Genomic DNA, 21,739 nt, shown 5'->3' with positions numbered 1-21,739 from the left:
TAATTATTCCTTTACTGTATGTGAAGCTGGGTAATGAAACTCAGGATGTTTTTGGTTCTGGCTCAAAGGTGTTTGTATTTTAATCAGTTGGTGAACAAGCAGTTGCTGAGATAAAAAAAAAACAACAAGTAATTTTGCAATTTTTAAGACCGGAGATTAGTATTTCAGTTATCAAAGTCACGTTGAATGGAATATTATTCAGTTGTGTTAATACTTTGTTTCCAGGCTGAGCTTTTCACTCCACACCAAACACAACCAGGTGTGGGGAGTGATGCTGATAACTTTCCAAGGGCAGCTTACACTTACAGGATTTACAGGTGGATGCTGGGATGGAGGCGGAGCTCCCTGTGGGGCTGAGAAACATAGATTTCTTTGAGCAAAAAATGCTTTTATATAGAAAGACATGTCCATGCTCCTCAAGGTGTTGTGGTAAAAAACTGTTGATTTTGATACATAGATACAGACGTTAGGTATCATGCTGGAAAAGGATGTGAAGACTTCAGTCTATGGCTGGGAAAAGATTGACATTTGCTTGTTATAGAGCGAATCGCCTTGTTGTTTACACATACTTCTGGGTAGAAAACCAGCATGAGAACAATAGTGACAGTCATTTTTCACGTCACCGTTTAGACTAATCTGATGTTTGTAAAGTCTGTAAAACCATTTGACAATCATTTCTGTTTGTACATTTTTGTAATTAGTCATGGTTATCGTAAATTGACAGGGCTACCCGTTACCTGTTTAACTTTAATAATTCAGTGACTCAATAAACAGTCCATGAAAAAATATTTTTTTCCGGCAGATATCTTAGTTACAACATGATTGAGCTAACTGAAGTAGTTCCATGTCGTGTCAGAAAACGGGAGAGTTTTAACAGTTGACGTCCTGATGTTAGCTTTGCTGCTGCCGTTGTCACTGTCAGCTGAGCCACTGATGCTTTCTAGACACCATGATTCCCCAAAACTGAATAAATACCACACAAAGAAACACAGAACTGCTTTGTTTGTACACAGAAATAATGTTTCTTCAATCATTTCAGATTTGTCTAAACAGTGATAGTGGCTTGAAAAATATGATCATTCAAATTACGTGCTGGTTTTCTACCAGGAAGTAGTTGTAAACAACAAGGCGAGTCTGAGGTAGGACATAGAACTAATGTCCCTTGTTGGGATTGATTGGGGGTGTCATGGTGCCCCTTAACCAATAGGCCGCCAAAACGCGCCACTCTTTTTGCCATTGAAAGGAACTGTTTGTAACATCAAAATCTTTTCTTTTTTCTCTTATTTTCCCATAGCAAGTCACTGTAGCTTCAAGTCTGTTCTGAAGATGCTGCTCAGACAAAGTATTATAACCTCTTGACTTGTAAACGTCTCAATGGCTGAAGGTCTGGTGAAGCGCCACTCACCATGTCCATCTGCTCACTGATAGAAAAGCATATTTAAGTTAATAACTTTCCTTCAGTAACATAAAGTTTGAAGTTTTCAGATTGACAGAAAATGAGTAATTAGGTCTTGAGATCAAAGATTAATAAGTACTCATATAATTAAAATTCAATCAGCAGAAGTCAAAACTAGCATTCATACTAGCTACAATATGAATGAAATGCCTGCTGTTTGTACCACACAACTTGGACAGCTACTGCAGCGATGACTCATTCTCTTAACTCCAGCTGAAGTTTTCTTGTTGTGATTCTGTCCCAGGGGAAGGAAAGCCCCTTATCAGTGTGCACCCTCCCCCTCTTTCCATCATTTTACTCTATCTCTCCATTCTCAGACAACACTGAGCAGCTTATTGAACACAGATGATGAATGGGTGCAGATTGATGGGAGATAGCAGGCCTGATGCTAATTGACACTGCTGTATCACTTCATCTCCTGCTTTTGTATTCCACTTACTCCTCCTTTTCTTTTCAGACCAGAGCGATCCATTACAGTTGAGATTAGTCACTCTTAAGGAGCCGCGTGTCCCCTCATGATCTATTGTAATGAAATATAATCCTCAGGAGATTGCTTAAGGGCTCTGTCAAGGGCATTGCTTTTGGGAGGCATTGATTGGTGGGACATTGCAAGGAGCTGGAGTTCTTTCGTCTCTTCATTCATATAGACTCTGTGCTTTCCTGCCTTCAATGTAATGTTGCAAACAAGAGATCTGAAATTTTCTCTCCTTTGTGTAGTACACGTACAAGCACTCTCCAAGCACAATCCATTCAGGAGTCAGCCTGTGTCAAGGCACTGATCAGCAAGATGAGGTTTCATTATCCACCACCTCTCCTCTGTATACTGTCAGTCAGAGCCAACCGCAGCACACACTGAAGAAAGTGCAGGCTGTACAAATCCTCAGGCCTCCTCCAGAGCCAAATCCCTGTCTGTTTGACATCCCAGCCTCTGTGTGCTACCACTGGACGAACAGCAGATATTTAACAGGCAAAGCTCTCACAAGCCCTCGACAGAAGTTGGGTCCAGTTCTTGGTGAGGCTTTTTAAGTGAGGCAGTAAGACAAATGTCCTTTTGATTCTTTACCAGGTTTCCTAATGTGTTCTGCTCCTTTTTATCCAGTTTTCCAGAGTCCTGCTGACACATATTGTCACATTTTCATGGCATTCTGTTGAATACATCCACAGTTGTTCCAGGGAACAGGTGCCCCGAAGTGGTCTGCTCAACGTTTTTGACTGAGAGACATTTTCCTTGTGTTTCTGATCCAGTCGATTGGAGAATTCTGCTCCTTCATCCAACTCAGAGGTTACTACTGTACTGTTCCACTGGCTAACACAAACCATTAGCCTACTACATAATCTGCATCTGCAAACTTCCTGCCCCTCCTTATCATATTCTCCCCTGTACCCTTCTGCCACTTTATCATTCATCTCTTTGAGATGGGCCAATAACGCAACTGTGCTCCACTTCTCCCGCCCTTGACTAAAGGATACGCTTTCCTGAGTCTCCTCGACTCTGAATCAGCTTCATATTCCCCCAGGACCGGCAAACAGCCGTGCTAGCTCACGGCCAGACGGCTTTTAATCATTTATTTAGGGGCTGTAACGTCAAGTTCAAACTCCACACTCCCACTTAGTGTACGCAGAGACGAGAGGGAGAGAGCAGCGGGAAGTGAACGAGAGACACCGCATTAAGTTTGGATCAAGACGCCAGTTTGTCAGCGAGCCTCTTGAGGATCCCTCCCACCTCCCTGTCCAACGCTTTGCCAAGCGCTATGTTAAGCTAAGTGTAGGATGGTGCTGTTGTTATTCCATATTGCTGTTTTGATGATGGTGTCACCTCTCTCTCCACCCAGAGAGACTTCAAAGGAAGGAAACAGTCATAGGAATGCAGTTAATTTGTCCAGATTTCATTGGCAGGGAGCCAGAGAGGTGCTGGAGAAGAAGATAAATCATACACACACATGCCTAGCAAGTGCTAAAAAAAAACTTATAGCAGTGGGATGGGGTGGAGCAAGGCTGCATGTGGTGCAGTGTGCTATAAAAACAAAATAGAGCAAGTTAAGAAGTGGCAGTGAGTGACAGGAGACATGGAATGACCATAAACCTTCTGAGAGACCTTGTATGTTCGGTGAACTCATTTTCACACTTAATATTGAAACCTTACATCTTAAATGGGGACTGTACACACTTGGAAACTCTTAAAAACAAGGTGGACTGGGCAACTCACATCAGAAATAACACATGGTTGTTAATTGGAGGCAAATAATCAACACTGACTTTTCCTGAATACCTATACGGCCTTGTGCTGCAGAGTGGGGCTGTTTAGCCTGAGGTCAGTGGTAAAGAATGTCTTTTCCTGAGCTCAGCAACAGTTGGGTGTAAATAGATGTCCCTCTTTCTATGCAGCAGATAGCCTTTCCAGTCATTAACCCCAATAATGGGACTTTCTCCAAGTGTAATGACCTACCTCAGCTCGGTTCAGAGTGCTAATTGGCTTTAAGTTAGTGGATGGAGTGCAGCAGGTAAATAGAGAATGTTTTCACTCTCTTTGTGGAGCTGAAGGAGACGAGGCTCACACATACACACGCCCTAAAACAAGAGCCCAGGTCTTTTTCCCAGCAGGAACACAGAGCGGCTGGAGAGTTGTGGGATTAGGAGGAAATATCCTCAGCATAAAAAGTGCAAACTTTTGACTGATCAGCAAGAAGGACTGGAGATCAATGAGGACTGTAAGGAGCTTTGAAGCCTGAGAGGAGCTGACCAATCAATGGAGAACTGTTCACTTCTTAGTGTCTTCAAAGATGTGAAGAAAACAAGCAACTCTTCCTCCATTAGGCGTCGCTTGTAGTGTTAAAAAAAAACACTGTGTGGAGACTGAAACAGAAACTTTCCCTCTTGGTGCTGCAAATTGGTTGGATAAAAATAGCCTGTGTGGCTCAGGTCCACCTTGCATTTAAGTGAGGTGAACTTGTAAATAGCTACAATTTAGAGGTGAATAAGGGTTAAAGATTAAAGTAATGCTTTTCATAGCACTCCCTTATATTTTTGGATTTAGGTTAAAAGGGGTCAAAAAGTTAAAGGCAAAAATTTGCATTTAAAACATGAATTATTCCCACAGGGAAGTGAAAAAAAGGAGAAGTGCACAAAAAAGACATCAAACACCTTGTTAAAAAAAGGACTGTCTTACTCATGGTGTGGTACTCCCTGTTTCTCTTTTTTCCCCATTTGCGCCACACCATTCTGTTCCTGCTGTTTTCCTCTCCGCCCTCTCCATTACCTTCCATTTCCTCTCTCTTGCTTGGCTCCATACTCTTTTGGTTATCAGTGATTGCCTCATATGCCTTCCTTCCCCTCTCTCCATCACCACCACAGCTGTAATTTTGTCACACTCATGCACAGCGGTGGGCCGAGCCGGGGCGCTGCACCGCCAACCACTGGCATCGTATCGTTTCACATCGGGCAGGAAGTGCAACAAGAAACACATTTCTCTCATGCCGTCGTGCAGTGTCAGGTGGAGGACGGGGGGGGGGACTCCACTCACTTTCATCCTCAGCCCATGGACACGTTTGCTTCAAATTCATGGTCTCCCAATGAAATATGAATCAAAAACAGTCCTCCAGGCTTCTGGTTTGCCTTGAAAGAAGCTTTAACTCAATTTAAAGTCTCAAGAGGTGAAGAGTTGCTTGCTACCCTGCATTGCAGTGTTTGGATATAATACTGAGGCCAAATAAATCACCGACTGTCAGGGGTAGAAAACAAAAAATGTGTATTTATAGCTTCATTCTTGTGTACTGTATAGGTGCTGTCTAGGATGTGTGTGCTTACAGATGCAGTATTTTTTTCGATGCTGCCTTTAAGCCTTGCTCTGTGGAACCTGGCCATGTTGTGAGGCAAGGCGGAAGGAAGTAAGCCTGTGGGGGAGCGGGGTTTGCATTGTGTTCCACTTTGACTCTGGAGAACCAGGTTCCTTTAACCATAAGCATTATTTTTCTCTTCCTTAACAAGTTATGCTCTTTTAACAGTTAACAGTTTAATAAGAAGAGGGAATAGAATAGAGATTTATTGTCATTGCACAGTAGATACAACGAAATTCAGTGCACTCACGTACTGGGCTCAGTAGTAAGGAAAGGGGGAAAAAACAAAAAACAAGTAGATACAGTAAATAAATAAAATAGTATATTCTCATCCATGTATCATCTCATCCGTTCAGTCACATTCATGTTATCAAACACCATATGATGACAGAACAGAACGACAGAATGACAGAACCATTAGTGTATATTCCATGTGTGGATTTTGTCATAATGAATTATTTCAGTAACATTAACGTTAATCAGAATTGCGGGTATTTAAAATGATGTGGAGTATAGTCTAAACGCAGCCTCTGGATATGCTGCTGATGGGCATGTGAGTGTCTTTTCAACAGTGCACATCAAAGCTGCTTGTCCAGTATAATATATCTGCTTGGACTGATTGTATATCTGTGGCAAATGTGCAACAGCAGAGCTCCAACTACAGATGCAGTTGTCTCTGACTGATTGACTGACTGACTGACTGTGACGAAGTGCTGGAGTTTCCCTATTGGCCGTTGCCCTTTCAAAATGTATTGGCACAAACAGCTTCTATTAGGTGCTCGTTTACAGCCTGCCGTGTTGCCAACTAAGCACATTTGTCACTAGATTTAGACACTTTTTTTTTTTTTTTCAAAAGAGCACCTTGTGACTTTTTTGGACTAATGTCTTGGCGTGGCTCCCTGTGAGCGGCAGAGAGTCGGAGCAGCAGTTTGTTATCAGAGGCGGTGCTGCATGGGGACTAAATAAGAAGTTGCTGACTTTCTCTCTCAGAGATCATTTTACAGTAAATATAGCTGATGTCACGGGCCACGCCGCAGCCTTTGTCTTTAAATGTGTAATGGTGATTTTGTCAGACACCAGTGTGGTTATAAAGTCTGAACTTTAGTAGCAGCAGCAGTGTGGAGTCTTAATGAGCCATGTGTCAGTCACTGTGTCAGACCTGTTCTATTGTCTGACAGCAGTGACTGTGTATGTGAAAACAGAGAAGCATGAAGAGCTGGAACCAGCTGATACATGGCAGGATACAGTGGTTCAACAACAGTTTTCTACCATTCATCAAACCATTTGTTGACCATTTGACTAGGTGTTATTGTGCATGATATAGTAGAAATAATAGTGATGAATTCATAAATACTCTCAGTTGTTTTTGAATGACTTGTCATGTCATATTAGAATCCTTATTATTTTTGCCACCAGATTCTCATGCCTATTTTTATATTAGCAACACTTGCATTCATCTCCTTGTCTCAGTCAGTGTATTTTAATGCAGTTATTTTCCACACATTATTATTCACATGTTCCATCCCTCAAGCTGATTCTCAAGTGTCTCATTGCAAATTATGGGTTGCATTATATTTAATACCCTTATTTTACAAAGTTCTCACTCAAGCTCTATGTTTCTCTGCCGGACTCTGATATCATTTGTCGCTGCAGTTGCCCAATTAAAGTTTGACCCATCTAGTATAAGATCACCTGTTGTGCTGTTTATTCCTACGACTGAAAGTAAATGAGTAAATTCTGTTTGTATAACCGTCTTTCCTTTCCTCCTCTTGTCCGTGCAGGAGCAGAGCCCCAGCAACGCCACATCCCTGGCCATGATGCAGGAGCCCCAGGAGGTGGTGGAGGAGACGGTCACCATAGAGGAGGACCCTGGCACCCCCACCTCCCACGTCTCAGTGGTCACCTCCGATGACGGCACCACACGGCGCACAGAAACCAAGGTAAGAGAGGTGGCAAACAAACAGCAGAAAAGTCAACACATAAACACAAGTATTGTTTATTGTACGGATGTTAGACAGTCGAACTCCCTGACCTGCAGTTAAAGCCGACGCTCCATTTGTTGTCCTGCCGTATACACCTGATATTCTACCTGTAATTGCATTGTTGTGGCACAAACATCCCAGTGAGCTCTTTGCTGCAGAAGTCCCTTTGATCCATTTCAGTATTGCTTTGAATGATGCTTATAGGTCACTGCTTCCAAACTGCACAGTACCATACCACCACTCCCAGGCTTCCATCCTTAAGAACTCTAAATCCCATAATCCTACAGCCCAAAGTGGTTTCATATCCCTCTCATGGTTTTATTTATTTGATTGTTGTGTTAGTATGAGACAGCTCCCCTGGTGTTTTTCTAAGTTTTTTTTTCTTTTTCTTTTTGCTTCTTAAAAACCCCTTTGTTGATTCGTCCTCTATTATGTTCTGTTGTTTTTCTATAAGGATTTATCAACTAACGTGAAGGTGAGTGGACTTTTATACCACTATAGCTTCTCCCAACATACCACCATTGTACACGTGCGCCCATAGAGGCCACAGCAGCAGTGTGCAACACAGTCTGCTTCATCACAAGCCCCAATAATGCTCAGTCTGTACTTAAAAGTATTTAAAGTCACCGCTTGCTGCTTCCACCTCCTGGGATGAGACTCATCCTCTCCTTTTAAAAAAAATATCTTCTGCATGGTCTTTTTCTCTCTGTCTCTCTCCTGGAAATTTAATCTTTCAACATTCCTCCTCTACAACATACTGTAGCACCGCTCAGCACATCCCCACAGGAGGTTTCGTGATATGAGATAAAGTGTCTTTAATTGTAGTATGATTTAACAATTAAATCATGACAATACACTATACTTTGAACAAGTTTTAGTTGATAGTTTTTAACAATAACAAAAATCACTGTCGTCTTAAAACATGCAGAGCGACACATTCAGTCACTTAGAGAAGAATTCCCTCCAAAATCTGTTTGAAAAAATCCAGCAAATCTACCCCATCTTAGAAGTATAGTTTGGCGTTGACAGCTCTTTCCCTTAGCCTCTGCGTTTAGAGACATGCACTCAAACGTAACCTAAAGTATGTATGGGGATTCATCTTCTGTAGCTACAGTGCTGCGGCGGGCTGCTGGAGTAGAGAGTGCTGTGTGGAGCTCCGAGCCTCCAACTCCAGGGACTGTGAGACTGTAATTAAAGAGCCTGGTCTAATCCCTCATCAGGGAGGACCCATTGCCCTCCAGCCTGTTTACTGCAAGGGGATTGGCCACACACACTCAAAAAGATTTTATGCGTTCACACACACAGAGCGTCTTTGGAGTAACTCACATAAACACAGTAAAATATTACACTAAAACATCGCACTAATCAAGGGCTGGAAGGGAGAAGAGGAAGGACGGCAGTTTGAAGGGCCGGCTGCCCTGCTGGGAGGAGGGAAGCCACTTTGGGGAGAAAAGCAGATTAATGTTCAGGGTGAACTTGGTGGTAGCCAACATCTCTGAGGCGGGAAATGGATCCAGACCCAGCTGAGAATTTACACAAAGATGCCCCCTTCCACACGTCTTCTTCACTTTCCCTTTTTCTCACTTTCATGTGTTGTTTTTTTCCCCCCTCTCTCCTTTTTCTGTGTCTCTCGTTGTTTCGCAGTAACTCACAGTTTTATTTATGTGCTTATCTGTTCTTTTGAACCAAAGTCTTGCCATACTATCTAATGCTAACGCACTCCTTTCCCCCTTGATGGTTATCCCCCATCCGACTGCTGGAAGATGAAACAACAAGCTTCTTCCATCTTCCCAGATTTGCAGGCTAAAAAAGTTTTTTTTCTTTTTTTTTCCGGTGGTAAACATGTTTGGAGCTGATTTAGTTAGTTAGGATAGTAGGAAGAGAAAAACTGGCACCAAAACACAGTGACTGTACAGTATATGACAGACTGGAGTTGTGTGCACTCAGTAGTATGATTGTAGCAGGAGGTCAAGGTAAGTTTGAGCTGATGAACTCAATCAAAGTTTGAGTTTTGTTTTTTTATGCACAGTTTGAAAACAACCATAGCATGAATGAACTTTCATTAGCAGATTAACTGCTGCTTCTATTCACGTTTTCAATCAATGCACCTCACAGGGAATTGGCCCAGACCAGTTCACAGTGTGCGCATGAGTCCCGAGTACATGTACGTGCTCAATTAGATCCACGGCCGTCCTCCTGTCCCAGCGTGCCGTGCTTCCCCCTTTGGCAATCATCCAGCCCCTCTTTTCCTCCTGGCAGACACACTGAATGGAACAGCGGCAGCGTCGGAGGAAGAGCTCAGTCCGGCCAATAAAAGCAGCATTCCTCCTCCTTCCTCTGGATGTGAGCTAATGAGAGTCCAGGCAGACCACACAAACAAATAAAAAGCACTCTCACTACCCCGGCACCCACCGAGGGAGCCGGGCTACAGTGGGCAGGAGTTAGTTATTAACTTCTCCGAGGAAAATGCCAAATGGTAGCTCCATCGGATACAACTGTTGTGCGAAATGAAGTGTCACTGTTGAACGGAAAAAGGAGAAGGAACATAAACTTTTGGCTCAGAGTGTATTACTTTATATTTATTTCAGACAGGCTCCAGTCTCAACAAGCACATTTTTGCAGGCTGATTTTAAAAATAGTTTCTGGAGCACAGCAAGAACACTCTAACCTCTCTCTCAGATTGCACGCAGTAGCTCCACTGAGCAGCAGGGCTGTGTCGTTACTCTAAAGCCTTTACGGGGCTGCAACATTACAGATGATATTCATATCCAGTACTTACATGCAGTGTGTGATCTAAAGCGGTTTTCTGAGAGCTCTACCCACCCATCCCTCCAACTCCAGGTCACCAAAGTGGTCAAAACCATTACCCGCCGCACCTACCACCCAGTGCTGGTGACTGACAACTTGTTAGTGGAGTCCAGGCCTGCCACCCGGACCCCCACCCCGGTCTCCATGTCGGCTCCCACCGCGTCCGAGACAGACCCAGTAAAGGACGTCGACGCCTGTGTGGTCTTTGCTGTGCCTCCCCCCGCCTGCATTTCCCCTTTAACATGATGTTTTTTAAAGAAGCCCACATTCATCCACTTTGACTTAACTGAAACTAACAATTTCTACTACTGGGAAATGAATCGCAGGGTTCACAATAACAGGGTGTTTTAAAAAAAACTGAATTACCACCTCATCCTCTGCCACTAACCTCCGGCCACCATGTCCATTTAAGCTCTCAATAAATTGAATGCCGCAGAGGTTGTGAAACCTTTAACAGTTCCATAAAGTGGACAGTTTGACGCCTGCTGCCTTCCCCTCCACTTTTTAAAAGCTTGGTAATCGGGTGACTCTTGTGTCTAAATACCTGTGGCTTTTTTCTAAACACTGTCGAGTACAATAACGACTCTCCATGTTTGTGCAAAAACAAACACGCATCTATCGATATAATATTCCTACATGTTGAATTCCTGCGAGTATTTCTACATGTACACATAGTCGCACACTCGCTCTCTCCACAAGTTTAGCAATTCTCTTTTAGCTCTGTTTACCCCGCTTCAGCATATTTCAGAGGCTCCTCTGAAACGCAGGTCCCTCGCCTCCTCTTGCTTCCCCTTGCGTGACGGTTTAACGCCTTGTGAACTTGAGCATACATCAAAGAGTGTTTGAAACCTGTGTGATGGTTCCCTTTGCAGCCCTTGCAAATCACCTAAAAAGCTGTGTTAGTACAAGGCAGCTGGGCATGTCAAGGCTGGGAAGCTGTTGCATTCTCCATGCTCTCCTCTCAGTGCTGACAGCCAGAACAGAACAGAATAAAATATGATGATACTGTATATAACAGGCGATAGAATATCCAGATATGAACAGAAGCATCCTGGCGTTATTCTCTCTGCGGGGGGGCTGAGGCTCGCTCACAGAGCTGTGCTGCTTGGGGAACTCAAACATAAATACAAAAACACATAAGTGAAGATGTTATTTCATTAATTAATGATATTTATTACAGTATGTCAGTGTAGTGCTATAATTCATAGAGGGTCTTACAGTACATTCAGCCCTGGGCCCTGTCGGCCCCCAGAGTTCCCATGATATGAGCATCAGAACAGACATGTTGAGGTTGTGCCTCGGTGTAGCTACCACTGTGACTCAAGAGGACTATACATGGGCTTCAGCTAATGTGAATCAAACAAAACAAGCTCTTTATTTTCAACAGTGCAGAGCCGAGGCAAAACAGCATCAGAAACCAACGTAAATTACTCAGTAATTACTCGGAACATGGAAATGAACCTTGGCACTCCTGAAATAAGCTTTGTTATGAAGCTCACAGTAAGGGAGTAATCAAGAAACAAGGTCGGTGTAAATTTCTATTAGTTTCAACCAAGTTAATGAGGATGCCGTGTTAAACAACAGATATGTGGTTTGTGCGTTTGCTCTGGGCCCCTTGCTCCATACTGAGGGTTAATGGTTCGTTGTGGTCTCATGATATCTTTACATGTCTTTACTCCTTCCATATTAAAATAAAAATGATGGCTTAGATGAGAAAATAAAAGAAGCGTATTACAATTAAGAGGACTGGTGTCAAGAATTAAACCCATCATAAATAGGAATGAGCATAGCTGCGTTTTTTTCCCTCGTTCCTGTTCCCCGTGTAATTCTGTCGATGTGTGCTTGTCAAGGGGGAATGAACCTCTCTGCAGCACCTTGTCAGGCACAACACGAAGTGCATCAGACCTGTCCCCCTGCAGACGCCGATTAATTTTCATCAACCTCATTAATTTTGAAGATGAATTTATAGCCGCGGACAAAATAGCCAATTATCGGCCACAGCAGAATTCACTGGGCAGCAAATTGGTTTCTGTATGGGCGGAAAAGCCGAGGGAGGGAGGGGAGCTGCTGTCTGCAATTCTCCAGTCGAGACAGCCTGAGTGTCAGCACAGCGAGTGGAGTTACTTAGCTATAGGATGGAGGGAGCATGAGGGACAGATGCACCCAGGTTTGGTTATCACAGCCCACCTGCCGCAGAGCGTGGTGCTGCCCTATCACGCTCCCTTAAGGGACAGACAGGATTCAAGGTCCAGTGGAGCTGTAACACTTCAAGATGGCTCAGTTACAGCACAATCCAGGAGACTCACTCACTGTGGAACAGTTACACTCTGCTTTACAAGTTGTTTGTCAGCAGATTACAACATGCGGGGAGTTTGATTTCCAGTTACAAGTGTGAAACTGGTCTTATACAGTAGTTGGACAATGGTCAGGCAATGTCCACCTACAATGCAGGAGAAGTTCCTCTCAGTGTAGCTAGAATTAAAATGTTAGGTTGATGGAAATGAGTCCCAATCAACCTACGGTATGTGAGCCTTAATGCTCATACCACATGTGCTGCTTGGTCTGAGAAAGTGCGTCCTGGTTTGACTCCAGACAATTTGTTGCACGTACTCCCCCACTCTCCCCCTGACTTTCCTTCCTGTCTCTACTTTTTCTATCAAGTGAAGATATAAAATGGCCAAAAACACTTGTACACACTTCGACTCTACAGGAACTCATCATTTTAAGGTATTACAGTGCACAGTTGTCACCAGGAAATGAAGCTAAAATGAAGTAATATTGAACTAACAACCGAGGAGTGTTTCTCTGCATTAGGTTTGAAATATAAACCTTAATCTGGACAAGAATTAATCAGTCATTTATTTCCCCTGTTTATTTTTTCTTTTTCCTTTGTGCTGTGCTCTGTCTAACACTGTTTGCTTTCTACTGTATAATGTCACTTTGTCAAGCCAAGCTATCTGTATGTACCTGTTCTCCTCTGCAGGTAACCAAGATGGTAAAGACGGTGACCACGCGGACGGTGCGCCAGGTGCCCCTCGGGCCCGATGGATTGCCCCTGCCTGAGGGATCGTCCCCGCTGGGCAGCTACACCGACTCCATCGACAGGCGCTACCTGAAGAACGGAGGCGACCGCTTCATCACTCCACAAGCAACCTCCACCCTGACGCGCTCCTACAACAACTCCTACAACGATTCGTACGGCGAGACGCCCGAGAGCCAGTACGTCCGCCACTACGGCCTGCACGACGGCTACGCCGACTTGACGGACAACTACGGCAGCCTGTCGCGCGGCGTCAACTTCCGGCCGCCGCGCTACCCCTACATGCCCAACAGCTACCGGCCAGAGAACAGCTACACGCTTCCCATTCGCAAGGATGACTATGGCCACGTTGCCCAGCCCCAGGTTCCTATGGGGACCAGCACCGTGGATCTGAACCGCTCGCAGCCCGAGCGCTTCCAGGCCGAGCCGTACGGCCTGGAGGATGACCGCCGCAGCTTGGGTCCTGAGGAGGAGGAGCCGTATGAGCTGGAGCCCGATTACTCCACCGCCAACCGACGCACCCTGCAGGGGGCCAACCGGGGTCGCACCCACCGGGAACCTCTGAGAGATGGGCCCAGAGTCAGGTGAGGAGAAACCCAAGATTATAGGTTTTTGCTTTCTGTGCAGGTCTGTTTATCTAGCTCAGGGGTGTCAAACATGTGCCCCGGGGGCCAAAACCGGCTCGCGGGATGAATTTACCAGATGTAAAAATTACATAGAAGACAGAAGAGGCATTATGTGGTTGAAATTGCATGTATTTTTCTCAAGAAATTTCAGGTTGGTCATAATATGTTTTGTAATAGGATAGTTCTTTATGCGCTTCTTTGCACTAAAACAAAGAGAAAAGTTTAGAGTTATTATTATTTATAGGATATTATGCTATTATTTTACCAGTCTGGCCCACTTGAGATCAAATTACACTTAATTTGGCCCCTGAACTAAAATGAGTTTGACACCTCTGATCTAGCTCAAAGCAAATACGTTACTAGGGCTGCCCCCAAATAGTCGACCAAGAATTAGTTGACCAAAATTGACCAAACATTTAGAGCCGTGTCTTGTCAAACTTAAGTAAAAATCAGTGTGACTGAACTGTATATGAAAGTCTGTAGGGCTTTTAATTTGAAGGGAATCTGACGAAGGTCTCAGGACCGAAACATTGTTCAATAAAACCTCTGCAAGTGATGACAGTGTGCGGGAGCTTTTTCTCATGTCAATTTGAAGGGCCAGAAACAGGAAGTTGTGACACTCACTCGCTGTCAGTTTTTTGTTTTTTTACACGGCACGGCAGGTCCCTTTTTTTCGTCAAAAGCTACTTTTTCCGATCTTGTTACAGACGTTTCTGGTTTGGAGACTCCGACGTGAAAGCACGTATCACTGCTGTTGATTAGCGGGTGCTGCTGTGAGCCATTAGTCAGCCCAAGTCGACCAAGAATATCTTTGGTCGGGGCAGCCCTATACGTTACACAGATAAGTCTGTATATTAGTTGTTTGTCTACATCAGTACCTGATATTAATAGGTAAACACCTGTCGGTTGCGTTCAGGCTGAAGGATTCAGCTTGCAGTAGATAATGCTTTGCGGATGAGGGAGCGACTCGTTTTCCCAAATCCTTTTTGAAGGTGCTGAAGTTCATCCAGTATACATGTTTTTCTTTTCACATCGGACAGCGTGTTCTTGTTCATTTGCATGAGCACAGACTATGCCTCGACAGGAGGAGATGGGGCTCGTTTAGATAAGAGAGAATAAAGAATACTTGTCTTGTTCTTGCCATGAAAAAGACTACATTACACTGTTCTCAAGTAAACAGATGTCTCTTCTCCTTGAGCAACATGCTTGAGAAAGGAAGCGAGGCAAAAAAAACAAAAAACAAGCCTTTGATTGCCATTTTTCCGCAAATGGACGGCGAACATGTGTTTGTGTCAGAGGTAAAGAGGCAGGAATGCTCGAGGGATGTGATGAGGGGGGGTAGGGAGGATGAACAGGATGGAGGGAGAGCAGCAGAGGACAGGACGCTGTTGTCAGTTATCGCTCAGAGCCGCGATCCTTTTTATGGAACCTTTGTGGAGAGGAGTTTGACCTCTGCCTCCAGCAGGCAGAAGAAAAGCCGGTTAGCTTCAACAATAACCTCCCTCACTTGTCCCCCTCTTAGCTCCCAATCATCTCATTGCCACCCAAAGGGGAGGATGGAAAAAAGCCGTCCACCCCCCTCGAGCGGATTGAAACAGGGTTTTTGACATTGAGTTGATGGGAAATGTGTTTTAAAGACTTCTTTTTGAGGAGTGATATGAAGCAGATGGATATTTTCAAACTCTACAATTTTCCACCAATCTGAGGGTTTTTACAAGTTTGGGCCCTGAGCCAGATCTCAGATACAGAGCTGAGGAGGTCGAGACTGGAAGACTGGAAAAAAAGTGTCTCTTATAGTCTGTGTGTGTGTTTTTTTTTGTCACGATCAAAGGTGATGTAGAATCCAGGTTTGCTGCCAGCGTGATAGCGTGCGAGTTTCGCTTTTCCTTCTTAATTAAGCTCATCTCACACACACACACACACACACACATGCAGACATGCGCTCATGCATAAGCAACAAGCTGGATTTCAAGACCCCTCCAACGCTGCGTATGAGACACGAAAGAGCAGATGCCTAATCAGACTGTGTGTCTTTACACACTTTTGACTTTGCTCTGACACTTAGACACACAGTATCTCTTTCACGCACACACAAACAGTCAATAAGAATCCACATCTTCAGAAAATGAGTCACTCCCCCATCCGCCTAGTGAGAGGCACTTGCTGTGACAGGCAATTTGTAGCTTGCCTTACATGTGTCACAACACAGCCCTAACAGCCGCATACACCCCCCCTACAGAAACACACACACAGGCGGACACACACACATGCGCGCGGTGACAGTCTCTCACGCGAAACGCTCACTTCCCAAACACACACACACATTTTGAAGCCTCTCTTGACTGACTGCTGCCTGACTAATTGCAGGAGAAAATAATTCACAAATATTTCCTTCTGTCTTCTTTCATCCACTCGCCCTATCAGCTTGCATCACAACACCGGTGTACTACAACTACAGGCCTTTTCTTCCCTTCTCTTTCCCGTGGGCTCGCACCGCCATCACTATTCTTCCAAGAAGGAGAAGCGGCGGCTCCAAAGTGTCGTAATGAATCTTGGAATTAAAGTGGTTTATTTGCAGTTTATCATTGCATTGCAAGCTCTCAATTACGCGCCGACCAAAATGAAGATGTTTATTGCCATAACTGCTTCACGCATTGGCACCGAGTGAGCGCTCGTTTTGTCACAGCCGCGGAATCCGTCGTGTGTCGGCGTATGGATGGGAACGCTGACGCTGAGGTTCCCTGGGTTGTGCGAGAATGTCTCACTCTTGGATTTCAATGTTAATATAGCTGCAATGTACAAATGGGCAGCAAATGAGAGGAATCCTCCTGTCAGGGCTCACTGCACCAGTTGATGAAAGTGGGCTACACACAGTGTTCATATTTACAGTTTGGAGGTTATAAATCTGGATGCATATGTCACTGTTTCTCTTCAGACAACAGCCAGTTGAGCAAACTTTACGACTGAAACTGTTTGGACTGAATCCAAAAAGCTTTGTTCAACACTGCCACGCATGCATTTACTATGTGTCTCCTCACAGTTACTCAAAGTTTTCTTTGATGATGTGGGAGAATAATTGGTTGTTTGTAGTGTACACCAGAGGTTTTTTTTTGTTTTTTTTTTGTGGTGGGTAGACTGTCATGTGTGAAATTAGAAAAGCTTGATGGAGACAAAGAATTATAGATTAAAGCCCCTACAAGGAACTTTTAACTGGATATGCAAAAGTCTCTGGTTTCTGTTGATGTCTCTGTGTGGCCTGCAACAGCAAATGAGCCAATCGGTGTGAAGATGAGCTATTTCTAAATGATGAAAACAGGAGGCAGTGGGCGGACGAAACGATTTGCGGCACTCAGATCAGAGACGGCATGCGTGGCAGGGCTCAAGACCTCAAGTCCTCCCAGGGATGTAAAATATGTATTTAGGATTATAATTAAAGGGATACGCCAACATTTTTTTTCGTGTCTTGCCTCACTCCCGAGTCCATGACAAGCAGATAGACACCATCCTTTTGACTGTGCGTGCAGTAACGAGGGAGAGCCCATATCGCCCTTAATTAGCTTAGCTCAAACGCTGGAAGTGCATAGGTAGTGTTAGCCTGCCTCCACCTAAAGTCATCAGAGAAACTCTAAGGCATCTTGAGCGGTCAAATCCGGTAACGGGACGAGATCTGTCAAAACGGAGAGTTCAAGCAAAGACGGTTTATTTTGGTTCAAGCCAGCTACATCGAGGGTAGCTTAACTTCCTATTTCAAAGTAAAAGCACAAATTCTATCGTCATGGTTTTCCCTATGTAAAGGGCAACGGGTGTTTTATTTTGTGAAAGTAACTGGAAGTGCGTTGGTCACAATGGCTAGCTTTAGCGCCTTATTTGTCGGAACAAAATTTGAAATGTGGATAAAGTGATATATTTACAGAGTTTAGAGCTAAAATGAAATCAGCTTCTGACTGCTGATTTCAGCTCAGGTAGGAGGCAGGCTAACACTACCTATGACTGTAAACTGTCTTGTCTGTAACAACATCTATTGCACGTCTGTCCGTCCTGGGTGAGGGATCCCTCCTCTGTTGCTCATCCTGAGGTTTATCCTGGTTTTCCCTGTAAAAGGGTTTCCATGGAGTTTTTCCTCAGTGGATGTGAGGGTCTAAGGACAGAGGATGTTGTTACGATGCCATGTAAAGCCCTTTGAGACAAACTGTTTGTAAAAACGGGCTATACAAATAAAATTGCCTTGCCTTGCCTTGCCTTGCCTATACACTTCCAGCGTTTGAGCTAAGCTAATTACGGGCGATACGGCTCTATCTCCCTTGTTACTGCACGCACAGTCGAAAGGATGGTGTCTATCTGCTTGTCATGGACTCGAGAGTGAGGCAAGACACGAAAAAAAATGTTGTCGTATCCCTTTTAATAACCCCCGGGCCACAGTTGGGACAATGTTTTTTTTTTCTTTTCACTGAAAATGCGCATAACACTGTCACTACACAAACGGTGCACAACTTCTTGCGGCAGGAGACTCCTGCAGACTACCTGTCTGCCACAGCTGCAAGCCCCAGAACGAGTTAAGCTCCTCTGCATCGGAGACATCTCCTCTCACTGACCTCAGCGGTCCTGGTGCGCCACAGACTGAGACTCGGTTCTCCTCCATCCTGCTAGAGGCTGTTTTGAAGTATTTTAAGTACATTTCCAAAGTAATTTGCCTAAAACGGCTCACAAAAGTTAGTCTGGAGCCCTCACGCGAGAGCCAGATGAGCGTTTTTATGACAATACGCGCTAGAGCTCATGGGAAATGCAGTCTTCATTCTGACAAAACGCTACAGCTTTTGGCCACAGGGACCGCCAAAATCAACACAAACTGAAAGTTCCTTGTAGGGGCTTTAAATTGCAGTGAAATGCCAGTTTCTCTGATGCCGGCTGCTCTGCTAACCCTCCATATTTTATTTTAATTGGGACTTTTTTTTATCTGCATGTCTGGACAGCTTTTACTTTTCTGTTGGTCTCTCTGTTTACAGAGTTTAGTCAGTATTCAGTTGTGATTTTTCTTGATTTTGAAGCACTTAAAAACTTTGCCTAGAACAGCCATGCATCAATAAAGCTTTATAGTATTTCACTATCGGAGCTCAGCTTCTGCAGATAAACTACTCATCTCCCTCTCTCTCTCTCTCTCTCTCCCTCCCACTGTCTGGATGTGAGTGCATCTCACTCCCCCATCCCAATCCTTCGTGTGTGTGTGTATCCATGAGCGGCGTCCTGTATGTGTGTGTGTGTGTGTGTGTGTGTGTGTGTGTGTGTGTGTGTGTGTGTGTCCTCACGCCATCGTGATTAATAGCTGCTTTTGAACCCTGCCAGACTACAGGGGCGTCTTTAAGCCAATCTCTAATGGTTCATCTCTCCTTGGGCGACCTGCTCTGCTTCACCTGCCCACCTGCATACAGGAGTCACCGCCATCACACACACACACACACACACACGGTTTGACATTTAATTACACACACACACAAAGACACATTCATTCGGTGCTTGATTGAGAGGGGGGGGGTCTCATTTTAATCCAGTGGTGTCTGTTGGGAGCAGCCTATGGAAGTGATCTGATACTGGCCAGCTCAGCCCTCCTCCATCCTGCCAAGAGGATTTCACTGAAAGCCAAATACTGCGTTTAATATGATACTCCCCATCTGTTATGTTTGAGGTTTCTCAGAAGCATCCTCTAAATTATAGAAGAAACTTCTGAGCGATGTCACTCTCCTTTAATTGAATGAAAACAAGCAGAGCTGGCAGTGAATAATGCCGTCAAAACAGCCTGAGAAATTAGGAAGTGGTGAGACATAAACACTCCAGCTTTGCTGTCTTTTTTTTCTTCTCCTTCTTCTTTGTTCTCTGTCCCACAAAGACTCTTGTGCATCATAAAATAATTATTGCCCATAACTCAAAATGAGCAGCGTGCTCGGCAGGGACAGTCGGTGAAGAGCTCATAAACGCTGCAGAGATGTAATGTGTACATATGAGATGCAAACATCTTCCTCGGAGTCTCTAATCCTTTTTCAGTTTATCTCCTTTTATGGGCGTGCCAAAGACGAGGGGTCTGGCACGGCTGTGATTGATGGCTGATGAAAGTAAGTGACAGGAGATGAAGGAGAGGAAGACTATTGAGAGAGTGACAACGTCCAGATTGTTTATGAATATGTCATGTCTACTGTATCTGCTTATCTTTTATCTTGTTCTTTTATGTCTTCGAAGAAAAAAAACAAAAAAACTACCAGTGCATCCACTGACGAACACACAGATACACAGGAATAGCCCGGATATCCAGCGGCTCGATTAACATGAGGAGAGTGATCCGCTGTAATCATGCTCAGAGCATCGCGTCTGGCAGTGGAGAGCCCTTTCACATCCTATGAATACACCCCTCCCTGTACACACAATGGCGCCAATTTAAATGCAAATCCTGACATTCCCATCACTCAGCCTCACGACGCCTGCTTTGCCAAAAGCCCCGCCGCATCGGCCCAGATCTAAATGAGCCACCATCTACACAACTGTACATCTCATCTGTGTGTTAAAGTGTGTGTGCGCGAGACAAAGTGTGCGACAAACGTAGTGTGACAGATAATGAGAGGGATGCTGAGGTTGTGTGCTGCCCTTTCTTTAGGACGGCCCGTCCCTGCCTCCCTTTGCCTCGTCATGTCCAGTGTCCCACAAGCAGTTGAAAGCCGGATGACGGGCCACTGAGAGTGTGTATTTAGATCTCCGTGTTTGGGAGGAAGCTTTTAGTAACCACCAGCACGTGCACACATGCGCACGTCCTCGCAGATTTCCCTCTTTTTTCCACACAGCCTGTCATACAGTTTAGTGTTTTTTTGCCAAACCTCAGAGCAGCAGTCGTTCTCCAAATGATGTGCTGTAATCAGGCTCCTCGTCGGTCCCTCCTTGCCTATGTGGTCACAGGCCTGCATATAGAGGTTTGTGGTTGTTTGACGTGTTCCACAAAGCTGTAAAAAAAAAAAAAAAAAGAGAAATAAACAACACAGATAATCCAGATCCACTTCAGTTTAGGTTAGCTTTTTGTTTTTTAGTCTTGGAAGAGCACCTGTCTCTGAAGACCTCCAGTCACAGCTGCTCCTGACATGTGCCAGTGACACCCGAAGCTCGGCCTGCAAAGTTTGCCACAGCCATTGGGCAAACGCGGTTCTTTGAACTCGGTTCCCCCGCTGCTTTCGACATTTCGAGGCAGGGCGCTCGACTGCAGAGGTGCCTCACTCTCCATCAATCCTCCTTCCACCAGTGTGAATAGGGGATTTAGAATCTCGTTACACTGCTCGGTCAGGAGTTTGTTTTTTTTCTTCTCCCGGTTCATCTCGTATCAATTTCCCCAGCATGCCTGGGAAGAACTGTAAAAAAAAACCCCACACAATTAACATAAAACTCATTAAAATTAGAGCTCGGTTTGGAATTCCCTGCCAACCAACAGCATTGGCCACCATTCTGTTGCACCACCAACCGCCATACATCAAAGATGGTGAGAAGAGACCAGCTGGATTATGTAACGAGGGTAAACAAGTCTCAAGCTGCGGGGTGGGTGGGAGGGGTGATAAAGGCTGTGCATAACTACACAACCCTAATTAAATTCCTCTCCCTGTGTCATAACTTTTCCTGCCAACACATTTTCCCTCTAAACAACTCAGTGGTGTGCGTTCAAAAACAGGAATTTTTGTGAAGTTTCAAAAATATTCTGTGCAACTTTTTTTTTTTTTTTTTTGGAGTCAAATGTGACTCCATCTTTGTGAGAAATCGTTCTTGTCATTAAAGAGCCTTAAGCAAAGACGGTTTATAAACCAAGACCTTCCATGACGAGTCAGCTTCCTGTATGATGTCACGTGGGCTTCAAAATGGCAATGTCAAAATGGCAATTTTTAGACGGACACATCAGGAGAAAATCCACTTTGTTGAAGACCCGTCTCTGTCTCTACGACACACTCTCGCCAGATTTGGCACAGATCTCCTAG

The 21,739-nt window shown here is 44.5% G+C and overlaps 1 protein-coding gene across 4 annotated transcripts in view; it reads left to right on the top strand.

Annotated features, from left to right (window-relative positions):
* The window catches only part of arvcfb (ARVCF delta catenin family member b), a 128,717-nt gene that overhangs the window by 28,608 nt on the left and 78,370 nt on the right, over positions 1-21,739 (top strand). For all 4 annotated transcript variants that reach the window (XM_083979492.1, XM_083979490.1, XM_083979491.1 and 1 more), the window contains exons 2-4: positions 7,071-7,229; positions 7,726-7,746; positions 13,063-13,703. In XM_083979492.1, the coding sequence (XP_083835618.1) occupies positions 7,071-7,229; positions 7,726-7,746; positions 13,063-13,703 (821 nt within the window). The remainder of the gene's footprint in view (positions 1-7,070; positions 7,230-7,725; positions 7,747-13,062; positions 13,704-21,739) is intronic.

The sequence above is a fragment of the Trachurus trachurus genome (genome assembly GCF_905171665.1).
Source record: "Trachurus trachurus genome assembly, chromosome: 9".
Classification (NCBI taxonomy): Eukaryota; Metazoa; Chordata; class Actinopteri; order Carangiformes; family Carangidae; genus Trachurus; species Trachurus trachurus.
The sequence above is the reverse complement of the archived record's forward strand: the minus strand, read 5'-3'. Positions and strand labels throughout refer to the sequence as shown.